A 27,174-nucleotide genomic window follows, 5' to 3' on the forward strand; every position below is an offset into this window, starting at 1 on the left:
TGCTTAATTTAGGCAAACTAATTTTTTAAACTGAAGTACAGTTGATTTAGCAAACTACTTATTAAATGCTCAGGTTTAGTTTTTCGACTAATCTATCTACTCTACAAAATAGGGATTCCTAATCTATGGGTAAATAAACTGAGGTTTTAAGAGCGGAAGTAACTTGCTCATAGCCCTGGAGCTAGTAAGTGATGAAGTCAGGGTTAGAGCTCTGAGGTTGCTGATTGGTCCCGCTGAACCAGAAAAACCAGTCTATGTTGCCTCTTCTCTGCCGTAGTTACCCATGGCACAGTAACTCCAGTCTTTATCAAGAGAATTCATCAATGAATCTTACACTTATACGTCCCAAAACAGATACTAGGCAACAAGCAGAAAATACTTAACAAGCGTGAATTCATTCCTAATTAAATAAAAGACTAGCTATCATACAGGTAATACTTCAAAACAGATCATCTAAAAACAGAGCAGAGGGCTTCCCTGGTGGCTCAGTGGTTGAGAGTCCGTCTGCCGATGCAGGGGACGCGGGTTCGTGCCCCGGTCCGGGAAGATCCCACATGCCGTGGAGCGGCTGGACCCGTGAGCCATGGCCGCTGGGCCTGCGCGTCCGGAGGTTGTGGAGAGGTACAGCTTCTGCTCATAACGGATTTACCCCTCACTCACTCAGAGCCGCCCTGGAAAACTGGGGTAATAAGAGTATGTACCTGTAGTGGATTGAATGGTGGTCCTCAAAAAGATATGTCCATGTCCTTATACCCAGACCCTGTGAATGCTACCTATTTAGAAAAGGGGTCTTTGAAGATATAGCTAAGTTAAAGATCTGGCGATGAGATCATCCTGAGGAGACCCTATAGCCAATGACAAATCTCCATGTAAGAGACAGAAGAGGAGAAGACACAGACACTAAGTCTTCTACGCCCCTAAAAATAGCTACATAATGGCTCAATGAGGGGCCCAGCTCTGACCTTGGAGAAGCTAGGGAACTGTAGACCTCGTCAGCCCAGATGAATCCCTCAAATCGCTTAAGAAATACAAACAGAAGATGAACCATACAAATAACCATGGCTTTCCCAGAAGTTTGTATCATTCTGATGGCCCCTCTCACAGTGACTTGAATTACAGGTTCTGCACTTATCTGACCTGTCATACACCTCGTTAAGGCAGGGACTGTGTGTGTGTCTCTCTTTTTTTTTTTTTTCTGTAACTGCACAGTAATTAATGTAGCCTCACACCAACTAAAAACCTGACAAATATTTGTTAAAAGAATGAGGAAATAAGCATTACTAACGGTACAGAAGAGAGAAAAACTAAACAGAAGGAACAGAATCAAGTTCTAAATGGGAGAAAGAAGCAATAAGCAAGGAGGCAGGAAGACTGGAATCAGTATAGCTGCTCACCAGAAAGTTACCCAAGCAGTTCTGGAACTTTCTTCCTCACCAGCAGCAGAACTCTCACCACCTCTGTCCAGCCCGGGCCTTCACTAGCTCCCACCTGCACCTGTGAACGGTCTCCTGACTGGCACCCTCCTCTCCAGGCCCTACACATCCTGCACGCAGCCCGAACGCCTGGGCTCCTGACCCCGCAGCTGAGTGCAGGCACAGTTTGCCTTATCTTCGATAGAAGAAGAATAACCGCATCCAAGCCTCGCAGGGTTCTCGAAAGGATTAAATAAGTTATGCGTAAAGCATTTAAAAGGATGCCTGACATACAGTACCTATTCAATAAATATTAGCTATTATTCTTAAACCTGTTATTGCCAATAACTCTCCCACAGTTTCCCACTGACGAAGAACCAAAATTCAAAATGTGACTTACGGCAGCTGAGCACCTTTTAGAATAACCCGAACCCTCTGAGCTCTCTAACCATGTCCTACTCCTCCTGTTCTCTCAAAAACTACGTTTCAGGGCTTCCCTGGTGGCACAGGGGTTGAGAGTCCGCCTGCTGATGCAGGGGAACACGGGGTCGTGCCCCGGTCCGGGAGGATCCCACATGCCGCGAAGCAGCTGGGCCCGTGAGCCATGGCCGCTGAGCCTGCGCATCCGGAGCCTGTGCTCCACAACGGGAGAGGCCACAACAGTGAGAGGCCCGCGTACCGCAAAAACAAACAAACAAACAAACAAACAAAAAACTACGTTTCAGCCATAGTGGACTACTGGCAAGTTCTCAGAGCAGGGTGTGCCGCCCTCTCTACCTAGAATGCCCCTCTCTCTTCCTACTGCTGACCCCCTGGCAAGCCCCGATTCTAAATTCAAGCTTCGACTCATGCCATAGCTCATGGAATATCTTCTCTGCCTCCTTCTGACTCCTTCCTCTACGTCCCAGATGCTACTTGTACACACCTGCATTCTGACCATCACTTACCTGTATTATAAAAATGTCTGCTTCTTCCCATTAGGGGCTTCTTGAGCTAAGAGATGCATTTACTCTACTTAGTCCCTGATCCTAGCATAGTCACTGCCCATATATTTAACTATAGTTAAACATACGCTTTCAGAAGAAAGGGGGGAAGGGAGGGAGGAAAAGAGGGTGCTCTCTCTCCCATACATCATGGCCTCAGTGGCCCCAAGATTCCCCGACATTTCTCCATTCTCATAAATGTCCTCTTTAGTCAACACATTCAGTCAGCAGCCTAAAGTTTTCTACACTACAAAGTTCCTTTCACTACACTACAAAGTTTTCTACACTACAAAGGAATCGGGGGTATGAATTTGGTATTATATATAGATATACATGCATAAGCACAAGTTACAGAAAACTCAGTTCATCTTGTCACTCATGCACACCTTGCTGAAGTTTGTACAGTCCTTTTAACCTCCAGGACAGCTCATCTCATTTGATTCCTGGGAAAACAGAGTTCTTTTTGTACTAACTTATAACTTGCCCTGTATTTTAATCATGGAATCACCCTGAACTAGGATCTCTCTTCCCTGGGGTCCCGGCAAACTTTCTCACTGCCCTTAGTCTAAACAATTCTTCCTTTTCAGAATTTGAAACTTCAGGTGCTTGAACAATGCTACTTTGTTCCTTCCTGCCATCACCACTCATCCCGTGTGTGTGTGTGTGTGTGTGTGTGTGTGTGTGTGTGTGTGTGTGTGTGTTACGGTGGGGGAGGGGCGGTGAGGTGAAGGTGGCTGTATCGTAGTGTCTCTAAGGTCTCGATATCCACTGAAACAACATAAACATTTTACTTATTTCTGTAGCTCAATTACATAAGGTTTATTCAAGCACCAGACATGTATAATTTGGGGAGGACATTTTGACACCTTAGAGTCAAGAGGAGGGATTTTAAGGCTCCAAAGAAAGAAAGAAATGCAGGAAGATAAGCAACTTAAAGAAAGTAGGAGAAAAGATTAGAGAAAAGAGGAAACATGTTGGTTTGTTTAACAGTTACGGTATTTCCTATAAACCAATTTACCACTAAATCCAGCATTATTTCCCACTCTCGGCTTAAGATACCAATGAGAGACCTAAGAGAACATTGTAATTAGACCACAAAACACATGAGAAAAGAGCAGAGCCCGGTGAAAGGTGCTGGGGTGCGGAGGTTCAGCTCATAGGCTGACCTCAGCTCCTCTGCTGTACAACTCCAACGCAGTGTCACGACTGTCACAGAGTGGTCACCGTAGGTATTTTTTACACAGATCAAAAAGAAATTTTGAAATACAAAAAGAGACAAATTGTGTAGGTGAACTAACGGCTCCACAGGTTGACAGCTGGAGTTGCTTCAAACTCTAAAATACTGTGAACCTACAAAGTCTGTTCCCTATACTTGAACTTAGCCATGCATTTTAATTCAACTGAAAAACTGTTCCACAGATGAAGGTATTATTAAAGCTGCTTTAATTTACCCAGGAAATGTATACATTGGAGCTGCTAAAGGAATGAATGAGGTAACATTACCGCTAGAATATTTTGTGAGCTTCTAAAAAAGCAAATTTTTCAAACAGCGTTGACTCCTTGCTAGTATTTTCCATGGAATTTGAAATTTACTGGAATATCAAAGTTAATGGCAAAAATGCTTATTTTGTGCTGTATTTGGAAAAGCAAAATGAATTTTTAGACAACATGTATTACGATGACTGTACAATAAAAATATTTTTAAAATTCCTTTGTTTAAAGAGACTGTAACATTGTAGAAAAATCATTATATTAGGAGGGAAACAGATCTGAGCTTGACTTCTGGCTTACTTACAAGTTGTGTGACTTTGAAGTATTTACTTAACTTTCCTGTAAAGTACAGTGATAGTATCAATATCTGCCACAGCTGTGACGATTAAGTGACTAAAGTATACAAAGTTCCTAGCTCAGTAACTTGTTGGAGTAAAACTTTAAAATTCCAGTTTCTTTTTCTTTAATATGCTTTGCTTGCTAAATTCCTACTGTGTACTAAGAAACATGACTGAAATAGCATTCCTAGGAACTTTTTTTTTTAAGTGTTTGGTATTTTATTTTTAAATTCTAGAGTGCTTTATAATTTTCAAGTTTCACACACGTGACTTCATATAATCCCATAATAACCCTTTTTTAAATCCCCTACCCTATATTGCCCCTCCCCTCTTCCCTCGCCCCACTGGCAAACTTGTGGTTACAAGTTTGTTCTCTGTATCTGTGAGTCTACTTCTTTTTTGTTTTTTTTCACTACTTCATTGTATTTTTTTGGATTCCACATATAAGTGATATCATACAGTATTTGTTTTTCTCTGTCTGACTTATTCCACTTAGCATAATACCCTCCAAGTCCATCTGTGTTGCTGCAAATGGCAAGATTTCATTCCTTTTTATGACTGAGTAGTATTCCATTGTGTATATACCACATCTTCTTTATCCAGTTATCAGTCGATGAACACTTAGGTTGCTTCCATACCTTGGCAACTGTAAATAATGCTGCTATGAACACTGACATCCCTAGCAACTTTAACACTTTTTCCATCAGATATCTCAGAAGAAAAACTATTATCTAAAGTCCTTGGGAACATGAATATTGCTATAACCCATATAAGCTTCTTTAAAGGGAAAATAAAAATGAACACTTTTCTGCATAATACTAAAATAATTCAACTGTAAATATTATATAGCAATAAAAATTACACATAAAAATCAAAAACATCACAGCAAACTTTCAATAAAGGAACAATTCACTTTGATCCCTTGGACGTAACTCTTTGCCTTACTAAAGTGAAGAGGTTCTCATTAGAAAATGAAATCTACGTGAACGTTACAGAATCTATGAAATCTATAAAAGAGATGTTCTATATTTCAGTGTGTCAAAGAGATTAAAATCCTAGTTTGAAAGAGGCAGTTAACTAGTTTAGCTTTCAAATACAAAAATACTTTTCTTAATTTTAAGAATAACTTAGTGACCAGACATATCCTCAGGATAACAAAAACATTCTGGACTAATAAATAATCCACTATTTCAAAACACAGTCTATATAACAAAATTCCAATAAAACAAAAGAATCTGGAAAGCCCGTCGTATTCATTGTAACAGGATGAATTACACAGGAAAACAGTGCCATAAACTTCAGCCACAACAGTCAAGATAAAGGCAGACTCGATTGTAAGGGAGGTCACTGAACTCAAGATTATCATCTATGGATTTTTATAGTAATGTAGAAATGAACTCCTGCTGTATTATACAAGAAATTAAAATTCATACATACAAAAAACAGATAAATGAAAGACTTTTTCATATGCTTTAAATTTCAGAGCAAATGTTAATAGGGATCATAGCTGATAAAAGAAATTATTAGGACTAGTAACATTTAGAAATCTATTTATAAAGCTGGTTTACTAGGAAAATACAGCCTTTGAAATACATGAAAGAAAAAGCTGCAAAGTTCAACAGTATAAATACTCTGCTGCTTGTGCTCTGCACAGCCCTTCACTCTTGTTTACTTTCCAACTCATATAAAGCCTAAGCTATTTCAGCCTTTGAGACCCTAATAGCAACAACAGCCGCTGGAAACAGTTGGGAGTGACCTGAATTTCAATCCTTTCAAAAGCTCTCAATGCAATGGACAACATGTTTATTTTGAATTCCAAGGAGACTGCTGCCATTCAAAACAGAAGAATGACCAGTCTGTCACTCCACCTCACTAATAACTCCTCGTAAATTATTTCTAAATTTGTTATGCAAAAGTAAAAAAATTACTGTATTTTTAAAAGTTGCAGTCTCTACTACTCAAGGCAATAACTATTTACTGAGTATCTTCTATGTCCAAGCCACGGTGATAGGCACTGGAGCGTGTAAAAATAGAATATTATTTCTTCCCTTCAAAAGTTGGGCATGATATTCTTTCCACTTAGGGTGCATGTTACATATTTCTCAGCTATTCCTTTTTATACAAGGAAATAACTGTATGCTTCTCCTCTTAAACTCTGAAATTAGCTTTTTTTCTTAAAATGATACTGAAGGTAAATTTGGTAGAATCCTATGTTGTGGAACCATGGGTCTTTTTAATCTGCTATAAGCCAATGTGACCAGGAGAATCTTCTCCTGTTACTCTACTCCTTCAAAGGCCCTGCAGTTTCTGTCTTTCTGTCTTTGTTTCCCTCCCCATCCTGATGCGGTCTCTCCTCAATCTCGTCTTCCCTGTGGATGTCTCTGCTCCCCTGTCTCTCTACTTCCAGATGGCTTAAATGTTTTTTGCCAGTGGTTCCCAATCTGTGAACCACACTTGAAGCAGCTGGAGGTAACGGGCACACAGTTCTAAGTTTTCACAAATGATTCATGAATTCATCTATGTACTAAACACTAAAGTCTGCTTAAATCATGTATTATATATTTGGATTTTCAAATAAATGTAGATTCTTATACATAAACGTAAAAAAACTTCCTCTTCATTTAAAACTGCAATACAATATTTACAAAATCTGCAGTTACTTTAAAAATAATTGTTATCCTAACATGGTGGGGGAAGGGTTGCCCATGAAATATTTGACATTGAAAAAAAAAGGTCCTTATTTAAGGTCAGAAACCACTGCTCCACCCTGTGAGCTCCTACAGGGCAGGTGTGAGGACTTCCTTTCCTTCCCCAGTGACCAGCACAGCAACTGTTCAATTAGATGGACCTTAAACCTTTCTGTTTAAGATATAGGCATTAGGGTTAGGAGCTGTGTCTCTCCCCACCAACCCACCCTGAGGCCATGCTAATTTATTCTATTCTATTCATAGTGTGCTTGGAGATCTATGCAAACTGTACTGAACAGGTGGTTAGAGATGGGCGTGGGAGGTTCAGCAAGGAATGAGTCTTTCTGATCTGGTAACAGGGTGGATGGCAGGCACTTCACCAAGACAAGCGCAGCAGGAGATGCAAATTGGTGACACGCAGTGTGGAGCTCAGTTTTGACCATGTTGAGCTTGAGGAATCTGTGAGACGTCCAAGCGTCAGTTTCAGTGACATGACAGCGGCAGAAGCCAGGCTCCAGTGAGAAGAGGAACGAGGGGAAGATGAAAGGAGAACGGAGCCTGGGTCCAGCAGGCTGAGCACCTGAGCTGTCTTCGGTTCTTCCCTCTTCCCTCATATCCACACCATTATTGTGGCTTTCAGAACTCCTGTTCACAAGTTCTCATTTCTCCCATTTCTCCTGTTTTCCACTCCAAGCCCGCAAATAGCCATGTTACTGTAATACTTGCCTGACCAGTCTCCCTGCCTCGCCTCTCCACCTTCTTCCAAGCTATCTCACTAAATATTATCCAGAAAATGTCACTTTTCTGATCAAAACTTTTAATATCTCAGTGTCTAAGACTCTGCAAAGCACTATTTGAATCTAACTTTTATTCTTATCTCCATTTCCAACCGGTCCACATACTCCTCCCTACAGGTGCCTGGGGACTGTCTACCTCCATCTGAGATGGCCTTCTCATCAAAGCCTAGCCCAAGATGCAGCACCTCCAGGAAGCCTTTCTGTTTCAATGAGATCTTGCCCTCTTTGAACCTCTGTTGCACTTTCTGTGTCTTCTTATCTCAATGAATGTCCTAATAAATAGATATAAGTTCCTTAAAGACAGAAATCATAAATCACTCTCTTTATATCTACCCCTTATGGCTTCTGGTCATAAGGTAAATCTAGAGAAGTCCGATGTTCAAAAATTTGGAACATTATGAGATTTTCCAACTAATTAAGTAATGATAGTGTTGATGAGAAGTTACAAGAGAAAATTATTTCTAAAAGTATCATAACACAGTTCAAAAGTTAGCAATTTAACTAATTTAAATTACTTTAAAGGGAATACACATGATTTTGGATGGGAGAGTGACAGAAAAAACACTTGTTTTGTTTGTTTGTCTTTCTGGCTTAACCCACAGTAAAGGAGAATTACACCTGCATTTTTTCCTCTAAGGAGAACTAGAGGAATCAGCAGAAAAAAGAAGACTAGGTATGTACTGGTTTCTCTTCGCTGCCATAAATTACTGGTTGAGAGTTTTTAACCAAAGCAGTAGTTAGTTGGCACTCAGCATAATGTTTGTATCCCCTCATGCTTTTAAAAAGCTTTAATTACAACTGTATGATCAAAAACCACTCACTTGACTAAACAATCCTTTCTTCTAACACTTGCATAATCATCTTTCTGGCTTTCCAAGATAACTACCTACCCGACTGCCCTCTCATTTTCTCCCTATTTCCCTCCAGTCACACCCATTTTGTTGCTAAGAAACAAAATAAATATAACCTCCTGGAAGTAACTTTACAATGGATACTATATTAATACTTACTTATACTGGAGAAATAGGAAGAAAGAAGAGAAAACTTATCTCTGTTATATCCTAGGTTCTTTACATTTGTTATTTAATCTTTACAAGAGCCTTAGAAGGCAGTTATTACTATGCCCATTTACAAATGGTTAACGGAAACTCACTTATGTAACTTGCCTAAGCTAGACAAGTGGTAGAATCAAGGTTTGCACCAAGTTTGCCTAATTTCAAAGTCAGTTTTATTACCATTCCCCTTCTTTATATCTCTATTTCATGGCTTCGTTTAAAAATTCTGCACAGATGAGGGCTTCCCTGGTGGCGCAGTGGCTGAGAGTCCGCCTGCCGATGCAGGGGACACGGGTTCGTGCCCCGGTCCAGGAAGATCCCACATGCCGCGGAGCAGCTGGGCCCGTGAGCCATGGCTGCTGAGCCTGCGCATCCGGAGCCTGTGCTCCGCAATGGGAGTGGCCACAACAGTGAGAGGCCCGAGTACCGCAAAAAATAAAAATAAAAAATTCTGCACAGATGAAATGTTCTACAAATTAAAATTTTACAATAAAGCTTTAAACATGTCTTTAAATATATTATTTCCTAGGATTTTTTTCCCAAAGGATTATAACTGAAGTAATTTTTCCTTCAGAAAAATAAATAAGACTTTTATGTTAAAAAATAAAAGTTAAAAATAAAAGGGACTTCCCTGGTGGCACAGTGGTTAAGAATCCACCTGCCAATGCAGGGGACACGGGTTCATGCCCTGGTCAGGGAAGATCTCACATGCTGCGGAGCAACTAAGCCCATGTACCACAACTACTGAGCCTGCGCTCTAGAGTCCACGAGCCGCAACTACTGAGCCCGCGTGCCACAACTACTGAAGCCCGCGTGCCTAGAGCCTGTGCTCTGCAACAAGAGAAGCCACCCCAATGAGAAGCCTGTGCACTGCAACGAAGAGTAGCCCTGGCTCGCAGCAACTACAGAGAAAGCCTGCACGCAGCAACGAAGACCCAACTCAGCCAAAATTTAAATACATAAATTTATATAAAATAACTGCGCACTTTCAAGAGGGAAAGTTCAGGGAAGAATTTAAAAATGCAAAATATACCCTGATGAACCCATATTCAAATTGCTACAGACTATCAAACAAGATGTACTAATTTGAGCTTTCAAGTTCATTTTCAGCAATCTTTATCCCTACCGAATTGAAGAAAAAGACACAGAAGAGAAATACTTCTCTTCCATGTCTGTTGATGGATTTGTTGGTTGACTGTTTTGGTATCTTTTCCAGTCAGTGTCATATTGAGCAAAAAGTCTTAAAAACGTATTTTTTTAAATTGCTGAATCCTTAGTTACTCATGGGATGCATACACAGAAGCCTGCTGAAGAACAAAGTCTTCAAACTTTAATACAGTAATAATTTAGCAAATATAGTCAACAGGCTTATAAACTTGGGATGATATTCTGACTTAGGACAGGCAACCATATATACAAGTCAGTATCCAAATGAATGCTCCTATCTAGTGACCCGTGAACCTATTTAGCCTCCTTTTTCTCCTTTACTTTTATTCTAACCTATAGGGTCTACAAAGCACATAGAAAATAATTTAGGCATAATATTTATTACAGAATACCAACAGGCGAGTGTGAAAACAGAGACACTGTTGCTTACAAGTGAAAGAGTCAAAGAGTTACCCCTACTGAATTACTATCCTGTCTTATCAAACTTTATTAGGAGACTATAGTCACTAAGTCCTAGCTATAAGAAAGTGGGGAAGGAAATAGTCTTTGAACTGACCTGGGTTTGTTATGCAAGTCACATAAACCCTCAAAACCATAAATTAATCATCTGAAAAATGGGTATGTTAACTCCTTTCTCAATGGACTGATAGAAGGATTAAATGTATATGTGAAAAGACTTGCACAGGGCTTCCCTGGTGGCACAGTGGTTGAGAGTCTGCCTGCCGATACAGGGGACACGGGTTTGTGCCCCGGTCCGGGAGGATCCCACATGCCGCGGAGCAGCTGGGCCCATGAGCCGTGGCTGCTGAGCCTGCACGTCCGGAGCCTGTGCTCCGCAACAGGAGAGGCCACGACAGTGAGAGGCCCGCGTACCGCAAAAAAAAAAAAAAAAAAGACTTGCACAAAAGAGATGTCAACGCCTGCTTGTCTTCATCCCCTTCCTAAGCAGCACTTCTAATTTTAATGATGAGGGAGAGGGAGGATTAATCAGACAGTCCTTCTGGAAAAGAATTAAAAAATGAAACTAAAACCAACACAAATGATCAAACAAACAGTAAAACCTATATTGCAGAAAACACATTCAAAAAGTATGTGAAATACCGGGGGAAAAAAGGAACCTGAGGTGGGATAATGTGCAACTCCCATTAAATGAAAAGGTAATCGAACTAAATGTCTTTTAATTCACATGAATTGAAACATCCCAGATAGAGAACTGAAAACTTGGATTTAAAAAAAGTATTTTTTAGTATCTTGCCTCTGTGCTAATAGTGAAAGAAAGAGCAGAGGTGAACTCATTAAAGTTAACAGTAACAGGATGTTAAGCAATCCATTAAAATGAAACAAAAGATGGCTAATAGCTTCAGTCTGGTACCACAGCTACTTTTCTTTTTGTAACTCAATGTGCCTATTAAATTATTCCAGTCTGTCATTCATTAGTAGTAGTTACCGGACCTCTGACAATTTTTCTGCTGTTTGAAGGATGAGGAAGAAGGGGGAGGCAGAGAGTACATCAATATTTTTCAAAACTCAATCCTTCTAGATCTTTCACTTCCAATCATAACAAGTTATACACTAAATGAAATTTAAGGAACCAAAGTAAATAAGTAAATAAACCCACAGATATGCCACTACTGATCATGTAAAAAACAAGGAAGATTAGAAAAGTTATATATATTCTCTGTGATTCTGAAAGGATTAATTTTAAAATATAAAATAAGGACAAGTATATAAAGTATTTTTTCATGATTAAGTTCTGTTTGAATATCCAGCTGACCTACCTTTCACCTTGAAGTCGGCAGGGTAGTACAAGTCACTTTGCTAACCTGGCATAGTTTAAGATAACTCCAGTGAAGAAAGTCCAATTTCCTGATTCTCTCAGCCAAAACAAGCAAACTGAAGTTAGTCTGATCTAATAGCAAACTTTAGGGAACTTATCCATTTACAGCTAAAAAACCAGAACAAGAACCAGAATTTAAGGGAACTTAGAAATCACTCATGACCTCATTTTATAGTCAAGAAAATTAAGGCCCAGAAGTTTAGCACCTTACCCCAATTCATACAGTAAGTCAGTAGCAAGTTTATCTATGTTATGCAAAGAATTAATGAAATAAAATGAAATAGTTAAAAATCTTATTCATAGACTCCAACTCTAATATAGTTCATAGAGTTATTTGACATCAAAGCTTCAGAAAGTAGTCTTCTTCTATTATTAGTTGAAATAATGTAATTGTTAAAATGATCCACTTTGACGTGGATCAAAAGCATAGGCAAAAAGCACTTGATATCTAAAAACAAGCACACTACTATTTGCCTGTTCTCCCAAGAGGATAAATAATTTCAAATAGAATTTTTCATTGTCCAGTTGTAGCACTCTTAGAATCAGTGCCAGTTTCAGGGGGAAAAAAATATTTTCCAATCTTTTCCAATGATAAAAGAAATCAAAATGAAATCTTCCACACCTCTATATTCATTAGATACTAGAATATAGTGAGTCAAGTCTTATTTTTTTAGGATATCAATGAGAGAGCATATGTTTGCTTTATTACATACCCCCAAATAAGACAAGATTGAAAAAAAAAGTTCCAAAATAACCTTACGTAAGCAAGTATCTTTATCTTACCTTTTCTTATCTAAACCTTATTTTAGGATTTTGAGGTTGGGCTTAAACAAGAGGTCAATTAAATATATATATATAATGAACAAATATATAACAATAATACTTAATACAAAAAAAATTCACAAAACAAAATTTCAAAAACAAAGATGGGAGACTTCCCTGGTGGCACAGCGGTTAAGAATCTGCCTGCCAATGCAGGCGACACGAGTTCGAGCCCTGGTCCGAGAAGATCTCACATGCCACAGAGCAACTAAGCCCGTGCGCAACAACTACTGAGCCTGCGCTCTAGAGCCCATGAGCCACAACTACTGAGCCCACGTGCCACAGCTACTGAAGCCTGCACACCTAGAGGCCATACTCTGCAACAAGAGAAGCTACTGCAATGAGAAGCCCGTGCACTGCAACAAAGAGTAGCCCCTGCTCACCGCAACTAGAAAAAGCCCACGCACAGCAACAAAGACCCAATGCAGCCAAAAATAAATAAATTAATTAATTAATTAACTAATTAATTTTAAAAAGATGGGTTTTCTCTGTCATAGCCTCCTGCTGGGGGTTCTTGGGTGGAGATCAGCAGAAGTGGTAATCGTCCAGTATTTCTACCGCACTAGAAGAAAAAGGCAGTGCCGTGGCTATCAAGACTGGGGTGAGGCTTGGTCTGCTCTTCCTTCTAGCCCCTTTCCAATAATGAAACCACCTCTCTCCCAAATCCTGCTGTAGAGCTGGCCAAGCAGCTATAACTCTTCAAGGCTTTCTCACAACTTTCTACAGGCCCAGGAAAATTTAAAGTCGATTACAAATATTGCAGTGACGCATGGGTCCTACAAGTACTGTCTCATCTCCACTCACTTCCTGCTATCTCTCTGACCTCACTTCTGACCTTGCTGCCTTCACCCCCTCTGCTCCGGGCCCACTGGCCTCCTGACAGGACCACTGCACCAGCTCTTCCCTCTGCCTGGGACTCGTGACCCAGATATCCAATAACCTTCTCACTGAGGCTCTCCCGACCACTCTATTTTATTTTATTTATTTTTTTTGCAGTACGCGGGCCTCTCACTGTTGTGGCCTCTCCCGTTGCAGAGCACAGTCTCCAGACGCGCAAGCTCAGTGACCATGGCTCACGGGCCCAGCTTCTCCGCGGCATGTGGGATCTTCCCGGCCCGGGGCACGAACCCGTGTCCCCTGCATCAGCAGGCAGACTCTCAACCACTGCGCCACCAGGGAAGCCCCTGACCACTCTATTTTAAATTGCAATTTCCTACCCCTGCATTCCCTATGTCCCTTACATGCTTTATTTTTCCCCAAGGCACTTACCACCTCCATGTGATACACTATACATTTTTACTTACTTGTTTGTTTATTTATTTATTTATGGCTGTGCCTCACGGCTTGTGGGATCTTAGTTCCCTGACCAGGGATCCAACCTGGGCCTCAGTAGTGAAAGCACCTAACCACTGGACAGACAGGGAATTCCCATTACTTAACTTGTTTATTGTCTGCCTCTGCTCACTGAAAGGTCAGCACCAAGGAGGCAGGGATTTTGTTTGTTTTGCTCACTGCTGAATATCCCCAGCATCTACAATAGTGCCTGGCACATAGCAGTAGCTCAAAAAGCATTTGTGGAATAAATAAATGATGCCAAGTTTGAGAAATAATGCTGGTGCCCATCAAATATTTATTAGACACTAAAAGCACAAAACTATACAAGATGCCAAATACAAATAGTGCAAAAAACAAGGTCTTTGCTTTCAAGGAGTCTAGTTGGTGAAACACAGAGTAATTAGTTAATTACATAGGCAGTATTAGGTATGACTATTAACCAGTTAGGTTTATTTGTATATGATTCATGGAATCTGCCTTGTCATTCCTGGTTATACCTAGTGTACAATTAAACGCTGAGTCGAATGGTATAAACTTGTCATAAGAGTTTAGAGGGGAAAAAAATGAATAAGTTGCAATAGTAAGAAAAGACCATGGGTAGATGATGAGGTTTGATATGGGATTTGTGGAGGTGGAGGTATGTATTGGCAGTGAAAAGGTGGGTGGGCATTCCAGATGAAGCAAATTTCATGAGAGGACAAAAAAGGCATGTGAGGGACAGTAAGAAACCTACCTTAAATGGAAAAATGGTATTCGCTGACGAGTAGTGATGATCTGGGGAGGACAATCTTTCTTTTTTTTTTTTTTAAACTTTTGGCTGCACCAGGCGGCATATATCCCTGACTAGGGATCGAACTATCGCTCCCTGAACTGGGAGCACAGAGTCTTAACCATTGGACTGCCAGGGAAGTCCTAGGGGGAGGACAATCTGAGTGTGCCTGGGTCACAGAGAGCCTAATCCTCTGAGCAAAGGACTCTAGTCTGGAAGGAATCTCACAGCACGTGCTATTGGTGCCCAGCTTGGGTCCTCTGGAACCCTTCGACTGGTTTGGTACATCCAGTCCCAAAGATGCTCCCTGCATTGCTAATGGTTCATACCAGCAACTTTCTGTGGAAGTAACAGAAGCTACCTCCTAGACCTCTTCTGCACTCCTGCACACACACATATTTCCAGGACAGCTGGTGGTCAATAAGTAACGAATGAAGGGGAGAGGGGACAAAAGCCCAGTTCCCTTGCCTCAAGGCAAGACAGACTCTATGGTACAATTTTGTTCCAAAGTTCCCTCCTGGGTCAAGCTGAGGCTAGACATCCAATGAAACCAAACCCTTCCTCATCTCAGTTTCTTCTTCCCAATCCCACTTGACTTATTCCCTTTTAAGTAACATGTGAAAGAACTCTCTTGATACATCATTTGCACATGAATACCATCTCAGATTCTGTTTCTAGGGAAACTCGACTAAGACAAGTCTGTAAAGGAAAATACCTAGATATTCATGAAGAAAACAGTTACACAGAGAAAATACTGTTGTGGGTCACTCAGTTTGGAAGAAGAATGCTCAGCAGTTTGGCTGGTGACAGATGGAATAAAGAGGGTAAGGTGACTGGAGGCCAATTAAGGGTGCTGTTGTTCAAACTCAGAAATAAGTGGAAGAAAAAATATTTGCTCTGATATAAGAAAGAGAGAACTTAAGAAGAAAATGGCTTTGGTATAGGGAAAAATTGATGATAACTCTTCAAAGTTTTATTTTTTCCATAAAAAACAAAAACTCTTTCTTCAGTAGTACTGTCAATGTTATACCATGAATTCTCTTAAATGCAAATCTCTTTTAGGCTGACATTACCTAACACAAGAAGTGTTCAAAACCTTAAGGAGAATAACAATGAATAACAACAGGACTCTAAAATTCTCTCTCATAGTTTGAGTCTCTGAACATCCATATTCAGAAATACGAAGATAAGATTAAGTAGTATCTCCAAACGTTTATAACAAGTTGGTTTGTTAGATTTTGTATTCAAGTAGCTTAAAAGAATCTGTATTAGAGTCAGTAGCAGATTACTTAAATTGCAAATTCATCCAAACAGGGTAACATCTGGTTTTCATCTACTCTTATGGAACCAGAAGTGCTGTCAATAGAAAATAAGATACTGAGTCCTAGGTTGTAAAATAGGGAGCACAATGTGAAAACAAGTAGGCTACTATGAAAGAAATTATACACAGCCCAGAAGGAAAGATTATACCCTACATAAACTTTCACTTTAGAATTTGAGAAACAGCCCAACATCATCTGTATTTGTTTTGCTTTGTTGATATCTCAGACAAGTTAAGCTTCTTGACTTCTTGGTTCCCTTTCAAAATTCATACTTAGCAAAAAATGCCTATCAGTAAAAATGACTATTTTCACTTAATTAGTAACAATTTTTGTGTTACATGTCTAAATATATAGAACAGAAAGGATACTATCGAAACAGGACTTTTTAGCAAGGTTATTTTTTCTCATTGATTACTTTTCTATGCATTAAAATGTATAGCTAATAGCTTTCAAATTTTAAATACACATGACCTTTGATTCAACAGTTCCACTGAAAGCAATTTCAAACACAGACACACACACACTCCCCCAAAAGAGAACTGGTCAGAAAGTCATGCTACAACAAAGTAAATCTATAAGTCTAAGTTTTTCTAAATTTTTCCTATTCAGTTTTACGACCAAATTGATACTCTTCCAGACAAGTACATATAATTTGCCCTGTATATATCCTTTAAATACTCCCAGGAGAGACTCCAAGAAAAAAAAGGTTTCTTAGCTAAAAGTGTTAGGAAGGTATGGCATGTTGTTCCCCTCTTAAAGATTTATAATAAAGACAACAATTTATGGAAGCCTATGAGATGTTTTTGGGGAAAATGGCGTTTTCCAAATTTTATAGAACAGAGAACACTTATGTAATTATCAAAAGCAAGCCTTGCTTAAAACCCTCCATGACCACCTGGTAAATGATAGCTACTTCCTTATAAACCTAAAGGTTCAGAGCCATCATTCAATCACCCTCCCTCTCTCCCCTCTTTCTCCTCCCTTCCCCTCAACCCAAGACACTGCAGTGGTTCTAACTTCATATTTCATAATAATCATAGAAAACTTATTTATATATAATTCTTGGTCCTTACTTCTAGATATTCTGATTCCTATCACAACTTTTTTTTTTTTTTTTTACCGGTACGCGGGCCTCTCACTGTTGTGGCCTCTCCTGTTGCGGAGCACAGGCTCCGGACGCGCAGGCTCAATGGCCATGGCTCATGGGCCCAGCCGCTCCGCGGCACGTGGGATCCTCCCGGACCGGGGCACGAACCCGTGTCCCCTGCATCGGCAGGCGGGACTCTCAACCACTGCGCCACCAGGGAAGCTCTATCACTATTTTTAACAAGCAATCCAGGTGATCTCAATACAGTTCAAATGTTAGGATGCTGAAAAGATCTGATATAGTACAATCAATGAGATGATTATTTTAAAATTGAAGGCAAACTGATTTCAGAAAATTTGGACTTCAAATGAGTATATTAAAATTCTGTTTTTCTACCCAGGGAAAGAAAGGGAAAAGGACATACTAAGAAAAGCCAAATCATATCTTAAAAGAATACTCCTAATATACTGCCCAGAATATTAAGGCTAAGAGTTTTACCCGTAACAAGAATTCTTAGGCTGCACTCCATTGAGAAATTTCAGGAATTCTTAAACTCTCTGAAACTGCACACACAATCTTTATGCGTATGTGAATACATGCCTTATAATCCAAAGCTTTCACCAATTCTCATACTGCTCAATTACCCAATTTAAAAGCCATTCTATTTTTTATTTATCCACCTGAAACAATGGCAACAGAAACTGCTTCTTAGTTAACACCATGAATCAGACACACGAAAACACATTCCTCAGTGTTGTCTTCTCTCTCAGAGCCAAACAAAAAGCAATTTACCTTTGCAGAGTCATATTCAAAGAGCCTGTACAACCCTTAATCTTGTTCTGGGCTTCAAGATGAGTCATGCCATGTGCACTTATTCCATCAATGCTGAGAACCACATCACCTATTCTTACGTTTGCCTGGGATGCTTTGCCACCATCTTTTAGCTGTAAAAAATATATTTCATTAGAATTGTCACTCTTTAAAAATAAACACAGATGAAAATCATACTTTTGTTATATCAAAAGAGAAGTATATTAATATACTATTAGACAAAGTAATACAAATTATCTTGCTTAACAGGTAAAGTTAAAATTCAAATGACTTTCATACTTATTTCCTTAAATTCTTATTTGTTTTCTAAAAAACTGAACTAATTGTCTGAGAAAAGGTCCCTGATAAGTTCTCCATTTCTTTACTGTATAACAGTAGTGTGTGATTGTTACAAACAAGGAAGAGAAGTAGGCAAGGCAACTACATTTTAGCAGAAAAAAAAAAGAAAGTAATATGAATAGGGTATTTAATACTCTTTTAGAAATAACTTTTAAAACTCTTTAAACAGCTGTATTTTTGTTTGAGCACAAAGAGTAATACAGATGGAGGATCTACTGAACTATCCTTCCTGTTGAGTCCAATTCATATCCAGCGTTTGAGGGACTGAATTCTTTAAGATCACAGGCCCAAATATCTTTTATGCTGGCTGTGCTTCCTGCTCCAGGCATTTAGAACGAGGGGACGAAAACCAGTTGTGTCTGAGACTGTCAGACTCCTTTGTGTACCACGATCTTTAATCCCCAATCTTTTTTCCCTTTTTACAAAATTTTCTACATATTTACATTTAGTTTGATCTCCTTCAAACTTCATGTGTTTCTATTTCATTGCTCCAAAAGGAGCAAACAAATATAAAATGACAGTAAAATGAAAGATGATACAATTTTAATAGATACTCAGAAACATGGAACAAGTACGAATCAAAAGGAACCATTCTAATTAAAATGACAAGCTTTTCAGTAAGTACAAGCAAATCACAATGAATACTGGGCTGTTGGAAGACAGGTGAGACTAGGCCCAAAAAAGAAAGAAAGAAAACAACCACTATTTCTCTAATACTTAAAAGTGTAGATTTTATGCAGGGATGATGAAAAACATCTGGAAAAGGATAGCGGTAATGACTGCACAACACTGAAAATGTACTTGATGCAATTAATGAATTGTGCAATTAAAAATGGTTAAAATGTCTATTTTTTTTTTTTTTTTTTTGCTGTACGCCGGCCTCTCACTGCCACGGCCTCTCCGGTTGCAGAGCACAGGCTCCAGACGCGCAGGCCCAGCGGCCATGGCTCACGGGCCCAGCCTTTCCGCAGCATGTGGGATCCTCCCAGACAGGGGCACGAACCCGCGTCCCCTGCATCGGCAGACAAACCCTCAACCACTGCGCCACCAGGGAAGCCCAAAATGTCTAATTTTTATATTTTACCACAATTTTTTTAAAACTAACAAAAACTAAATATTTTAGAGAACATTTTACTAAAATTACTTTTTGATTAAAAGAAAAACATCCCTCAGCAAACTGAACAAGGGCTGAGTGCTAGAATTCACAATCTGGAAGCAAAGCAATAAATACAACTGGATATTGTATGCTCAGATTGGTTTTGATTACCATCAGTTGTCAAATCCTTTCCTTAAAAATAATGAGCAAGGCATATCAATCCTAGTGTACAAGAACAACTCTTTGGATCTAAAATCAAGAAAACAGTATTGACTGCTAGATCCATCCAGGCAGCACCCATGTCTGCACTTCTCCCCAAATACCCTTAAGCTAGAAGTGTGCCTGACACTATAGACCTTCATAATATATACTGAATGAATGGATGCCACATATTTATTATTTAACACTGGCAAAATCTATGGTTTGTTTTAAAGTGCAAAATTAGGAAGAACTAAAATTTTAAATAATTTGAAATTTATCTCATTTAACACATAACTATCAAATGATGGACATAGTTCTTGAAATTAGTAAGAAAAAATATCTATTTGAGCAAGAATATGTAAAATCTAACAGATACAAAGTGTAAAATAAAAGATTTCAAACCTTTCAAATGAAATATTCTCTATTATATACATAGTACATAGAGTTGACCCTTGAGCAACGTGAGTTTGAACTGCATGGGTCCACTTACATGCAGATTTTTTTCAACAGTGAATGCTATAGTACTACACGATATGCGTGTTTGTATACCAAACTATACGTACGGAGGACAGACTATAAATTACAGGCGGATTTTCAACTTCGCAGAGGGCCAGTGCCTCTAATCTCCAAGTGTTCAAGGGTCAAGTGTAGTGATTCCGTTTTCATCTTTGTACTAATGTGAACAAACAAAACAACTCCTCTCAGCTGCCCAGATATTTAAAGGTAAGAAAAATTAATGAAATGTTGACAATAAAGAAATAAATTTCCAGAGTAATAAAATAGATTAAAATTTAATGCACATCAAACTTATCAACATAGCTATATTACACACATGTGTATGTATATACATACATATAGACACACTTTTCATTATATATTATATGACTGATGAAGTAATACCAAAATTCAATGAAAATTAAATAAAGTTAATCTGAATTCCAGGATCACTGGATCAAGAAGAAAAAAAGATAGAATTTTATTAAGTATATTTTAAAATACTGTATAGACAGATATACTTATTAAAATATGAAAGTAATGTATGCGTGTGGTGGAAGAAAAAAGTCTTTAAAAATAATAATATCTACATTAAATATTATGGTTTTACTGTATTAAATAACAGGTTTACTGTATTAAATAACATAACAGGACTTCCCTGGTGGTGCAGTGGTTAAGAATCCACCTGCCAGTGCAGGGGACACGGGTTTGAGCCTGGTCCGGGAAGATCCCACATGCCACGGAGCAACCAAGCCTGTGCACAACAACTACTGAGCCTGCGCTCTGGAGCCCATGAACCAGAACTACTGAGCCCGCGTGCCACAACTACTGAAGCCCGTGCGCCACAACTACTAAGCCTGTGCTCTAGAGCCCACGAGCCACAACCACTGAGCCCATGTGCCACAACTACTGAAGCCCACGCGCCTAGAGCCTGTGCTCTGCAACAAGAGAAGCCACCGCAATGAGAAGTCCATGCACTGCAACGAAGAGTTGCCCCCGCTCATCACAACTAGAGAAAGCCCGTGTGCAGCAACGAAGACCCGACGCAGCCAAAAAATAAAAATAAATTAATTAATTAATAATAGGTGTGGACTGTCTTAATAATTAGTATTTCTTTTTTTATTAATATAAATATTAAAGAAATAATTTAATTTAATAACAAATACTAACTGTTCGTCTCTCCTGCACAGAACTAAATTGTTCAAACTGTGAAGGACATTTACAAAGAAAACAACTCCTAAAGCTAGCAATGCCACCCATTTTCCATGGGACTTACTTGTAGGGTTTTATAAAGATTATGTGAGATAACAGCTTAATAAATGTTAGCTATTATTATTATTATTCTCCTGACCTCAGATTACTAATCCAAGAAATGTGGAGGTTGTACTGGATGATGTCAAAGGCCTTCTAAGGTCCCTTCCAGTCTTAAAAGTTTTATCTATCTGTGAACTGTCTATACAAAGGTATAACTCTAATCCTAAAATAAGAGTCATATCTGAATGGTAGGGCAAAGGGACATCTATTCCCTACTAAAACAAATGAATGGAAATTTGAATCCTGATAATAAGACAAAAAATAAACATAATTTATCCTACATTTTGTTTTAGCCAAGAAGGGCATCCAAAAAAAAAAAAAATTTTTTTTTAACCAGAAATAGAACACAGCTAGATTACCTACCTCACCATTCTTCATATAAGGTAGCCTTAAAATAGAAACACTGAAACCTAAGGGCATTTGCTCAAAATGTACCCAACTAAAGCAATTTAAATACTCCCAGTCCAGTAATATAAAGGTAATGAGCAATTAAGAAAATAATCTAATGTTACTCAGCCATAAAAAGAAAAACAAAATTGAGTTATTTGTAGTGAGGTGGATGGACCTAGAGTCTGTCATACAGAGTGAAGTAAGTCAGAAAGAGAAAAACAAATACCATATGCTAACACATATATATGGAATCTTAAAAAAAAAAAAAGTTTCTGAAGAACCTAGGGGCAGGACAGGAATAAAGATGCAGATGTAGAGAATGGACTTGAGGACACAGGGAGGGGGAAAGGTAAGATGGGATGAAGTGAGAGAGTGGCATGGGCATATATACACTACCAAATGTAAAATAGATAGCTAGTAGGAAGCAGCTGCATAGCACAGGGAGATCAGCTCGGTGCTTTGTGACCACCTAGAGGGGTGTGATAGGGAGGGTGGGAGGGAGATGCAAGAGGGAGGGGATACGGGGATATATGTATACATATAGCTGATTCACTTTGTTATAAAGCAGAAACTAATACACCATTATAAAGCAATTATACTCCAATAAAGATGTTTAAAAAAAAGAGAAAATAATCTAATCAAATCAAATGTCATACACTAGATAAAACTTACTCCTTTGTTGCAGCTGCCTACTCGATTCTGAGAGCCTATGATCTCAAGATGTTCAAATCCAACTTCTCAGAATTACCTATCTTTTTAGGCTTGCTTTTACTCTGCCACCCTTATTTTCAAAACATGGAGCATAGAAATCATATAGCCCCTGTGTTCTGCCGTTTCCTTGAGCACCACATCTAGGGAAATAACTAAATGTTGTTGATTCTTCCTTTTGTCTCCCATGCTAGTCCATACCCTGATCACCTGTCACCTTGATCTTGCCTGCTGCCTACAGTAAGAGTTTTCTAAAGACCTCCTTACTGCCAAACTCTGCATGTTCCTTGCTCTTTCCTCCATCTTACTGTATTTCCATAATGGTGACCCTACTACCACTTCACACTGAGGAGTTCCATCATGTCCACTATTTATAAAATGAGGGTGAAAAACTTCAAATATTTTCTGCTTCCTACAGTGTAGAAAAAAGCTGAAGCCTGAAATAGAAGCAATCTATAACTAGTCATCAAGCTGTTTCCAACTTCAAAGTAAGCGCCATAAGGTCAGGGATCATATTTTACACTATGTTCTCAAGAGCCTTGAAGATTGTAGGTATTAGAAAAACACATGATTAAACCACAGTAAATAAGAAATCAATAAATCTATCCATCAGTTTAATATGTGAAATTCTGGTATAAATATACTTAATTCACCAAAGAGAAAAACAGATAATCTGAAAATGAGAATCTTCAGTTAAACATTAGGCTGAGCTAACCTAAGAAAGGTCAAAAATCAAACTGTATTTTCAATAGAACAAAGTAAATCCATTTTGGATAGTTAGTTAATATATTTTTCCTAGGATTTCCAAAGAGGTGTCACAACTCCCCTTGGTACTTTATCTAACAAGTATTAGGAAGAGTTTAATTGTATTTAATCTCAACCCTTTCTCAATCAGTTATCAGAAATGTAAACAAATGCTCATCGCCATCTGTACAATCTTTCATGTTATTTAAACTGTCAAACAAACTCCTTTTTGTCTACAGTTTTTTTGAGCTTACTAATATTAATCATCTTGGATTTCTGACATTAACATCTTTTCTAAATCTCTAACCATCTTTATTATTCAATACTCAGGCTTTCTACTCACTATTTAAAGTGCAGAAAGAGCCTAAACGAACGCCAGTGGGAAAGGCCCAATGCACAGAAACAAATGTAAAGCTTGTTAAAGGTGGCATCTCACTGAAAACTCCTATGAGCTTTCATTTATTCCCAGAACTACTTCCTCAAGGCATCCACTCAATAGAACGATAAATTTTTTGCCTTAATTGGGTAGGATGTATCACTCTTAGGAATTGTGAGCAGCTAAGAAAAAAGACTACAAGGTCACTCATTATTTGCATAGTTCATTTTTTCCTTTGTTTCTTCAAGCCTAAATACTCTGCATTTGTTTGAAGCAGTAATAACCTTCTGTCATCAGTAAATCTTGTACATACTATATGACAGCCATAAATGTGTGTGTATCTCATAAATGCACAATGTGTAGGAAGGAAGCAGTCATGGGAGGCTCCTGAGTCAGCTTCATTATAAATCAAACTAATCACAAGCAAATGCTTCTCCTTTGATCTTTAAATACATTTTTCAGTACTGTTGTCCAGTTTTCCATAAACTTAACTGTAGCTGTATGCTTCTTTAAAAACACTGCTTTGTGGTCTCACTTAAGTTGCAAGCAGACATGGCTGCAGATGTGAGAACTACCTCTGAACTTCTGTTTACTGATGCAGAAACCAGGACAACTGTATGCCCTTCAAGAGAATGGTCTCTTTACTGAGCCTCCCCATTGACTTAGATAAGAAAGGATCTAATATCAACCACCTGTTATCAGACTACGCCATCAATTCACATAGGCTGGACATCTACCTCAAGCACCTAAGGGCAGAGAAGACAACTTTTCAAACTGACCAGTCAGACCTGATTTTTCCCTTCCCTCCTTAAAGGAAGACCAAACATCCCTCTTCTCTTCCCTCTGCTTCTCTAAGCCTCAACTTTCTCTTCACTTACCAAAAGACCTTGATATGCCACCGAATCAGAACCCCGGCTCCCCGTGTCCTCCTTCCCTGCTTACCACTATTCAAGTCTGAATTTTCCAAACTCCATTCCCACAGAATGGTGGCCTCAAGATCACCACTTTCCAGGACAGTCTGGCCACTGTACCAAAAGGCCAAAGGATAAGAATCAATAAGGTGGGCTTCCCTGGTGGCGCAGTGGTTGAGAGTCCGCCTGCCGATGCAGGGGACACGGGTTTGTGCCTCGGTCCGGGAGGATCCCACATGCCGCAGAGCGGCTGGGCCCGTGAACCATGGCCACTGAGCCTGCGCGTCCGGAGTCTGTGCTCCGCAACGGGAGAGGACACAGTAGTGAGAGGTCCGCGTACAGAAAAAAAAAAAAGAATCAATAAGGTGATATTGGTGAAGAAATCTTGAGCTGGGGGTCAGGGAAGGGCAGGAAGGAAAGAAAACAAAAGAACACATGACAAGGGAGGGCACTGGGAAGAAGGCAGAATAGGGAACCAAGGCCATGAGCAAAGAAAGGGTCATGAGATGTCCCTGGTTTGGGGTCCAGGCCTTCTCTCTGGGTGTGTTGTACATCACCATGCACGTGCACAAAATAATGGAAATATTTAACAGAACATCAAGATAGTAACTAATTATAGAAGCAAGAAGATCTTACACTTTAATTGAATAACTAAAATAACCTAAATGACTATAACTAATAACTATGATGTAGAGCCAATTAACTTACAGTAATATTTATGTATGTCATCAAACATGTCATTATCTTTATTGGACTCAAGTAAAATTTATAACTAAACTCCCAAATGCTTATTAGCCTCTATACAAATGTGCGGATCCAACAGTATTTCTTCTTAAAACTTTTTAACAAAAGAGGAAAGTAGTACTATGTCTTTATAAAACTGCATTGAAAGTATAATACTATCTCAAGATAGCATACCACTTAGACGAGGATCTCAAAGACACACTGAAGAGAAAATCTGTCTTATCCATAAAGAAGTAAACTACTTGGGATTCATAAGGGGTTATAGCTATCCCTGTTAAACTAACCCTGCCCCATAGCTATTACCTCTTAAGAGGCATATCATAGAAGCAAACCAATCATTGAACTCATAGCAAAAACCAAACAAAATCAAAGGAAGCAGTATAGAGCTTTCATTTTTAAAAGTTAGAACCCAGTATGGCAGATATCATTTTAAGTAAGTCTAACTCCTTAAGCTTTCTGTCTAAAATGAACATTTAACACAGCTGCTATACTGTCTGCAGCCTTTTCATAAAAAGGCAAAATGTTTAGTCATAGCATTGACTCCAACACTATCTTAGAATTCCCTAATGAAATGTATCCTTCCAAATCATAGGGAACTCTCAATATGCACATAGAAACCTCTATCTGTCTTCCCTTGGAAATAAGCCAGCAGTTCCAAACCTCAGAAAACAGGTGCCAGCAATAGAAATATTTTTTGAAAATATATGTGCCCAAGAACATTAGAGATCATTTTATAATATAGATAACATTGTATTAGTCAGATGTTTACTGAGAACAATTTATGCTGGTTCAAAAGAACTGGTATTAATCCGATTAATAAGATCAAGATTGGTATTAATCCTATTATATGCTACAGGTAACAAATAGAAGACAAGTACCTATATAATAAGCCACAGCCAACGTCCAGTTTTCAACCTTCTGCATATTTTCAACAAATATGGAATGCTTGGGAATGTGTGACCCTAACGCCATGGGTATGACAGGAATGCCATCAGGCTTAGTAAATGTAAAAAAGGAACACATAAATATGACAGCTACAGAAAGAAACACTAACAGAAATTTCCCATGTTCAAAAACCATGGGAACTAAACCATGGGAAAAGAAAAGCTATTGTTTTTCTAACAGTGCGTTACCAAAATTCAGAGAAATACATATACTAAAAAAATTATATCCATCTGACCAACAGGATCTTCGTGAGGCAAAGGAAAGCACAGAGAAAAATATCATTTTAAAAAATACCTAATTAATAGGCAAAATTTAATTTTGCTTTAAAATATATTTTCTAGTAGTACCTACTGTAGAATAAAAAATCTGAATCCAGTTATGAGCCTATGGTCAAAAGTATCGAGGTGTTTATCTCCCACATACTTCCCAGAATACTGTGAATATGATTTTTTTGCACTACCACCCCCCAAAAATACCTAAGACTAAATGAGCATTATTCCAAAAGAGAGAACTCACAGAATTTGTTTTCCTGCCAAATGATGAATGCTACTCAATTACCAAGAAATATCACAAATGAAGAAAAATGGTCAGAGTGTTCAGCCACCAAAATGAGCCGAAGAACACTGAGAAGTACTAAATTTTTTCCAAACATATCCTTCAAGGCTCTTTTCAAATCCCAATTTATTTACTACCACTCCAGTGCTTATTAATCTGCCCTATGTTACTACACTCAACACTTAAAGGTGTTCTGTCTTGCACTGTTTATTGTTATATAATGTTGGCACCTCCACTGGCCTACAAATGCAACTCAACTACATACAAAATGTCAATCTCTGGCCTGGATGTCTAATGTGAATGTGCCCCTTTAAAACTGTAGGCTACTTTGAATTCATTTGAACACCTTTTTTGTGAAATAAACTGACTTGGCTTTCTATAGGTCACAATAGGGAGATAAAACAAGCAATCACTGATGTCTCT

At 38.8% G+C, this 27,174-nt stretch overlaps 1 protein-coding gene across 9 annotated transcripts in view; it reads right to left on the reverse strand.

Annotated features, from left to right (window-relative positions):
* The window catches only part of PDLIM5 (PDZ and LIM domain 5), a 220,318-nt gene that overhangs the window by 131,939 nt on the left and 61,205 nt on the right, over positions 1 to 27,174 (reverse strand). For 8 of the 9 annotated variants that reach the window (XM_022582357.2, XM_089912461.1, XM_022582355.2 and 5 more), the window contains one exon: positions 17,895 to 18,046. The exons of the other annotated variant lie outside the window; for it this stretch is intronic. In XM_022582357.2, the coding sequence (XP_022438065.2) occupies positions 17,895 to 18,046 (152 nt within the window). The remainder of the gene's footprint in view (positions 1 to 17,894; positions 18,047 to 27,174) is intronic. 9 annotated transcript variants of the gene reach the window in all.

This window comes from Delphinapterus leucas, chromosome 5 (genome assembly GCF_059928025.1).
Source record: "Delphinapterus leucas isolate spDelLeu-1000000601 "Yukka" chromosome 5, BTC_Dleu_Yukka2, whole genome shotgun sequence".
Lineage (NCBI taxonomy): Eukaryota > Metazoa > Chordata > Mammalia > Artiodactyla > Monodontidae > Delphinapterus > Delphinapterus leucas.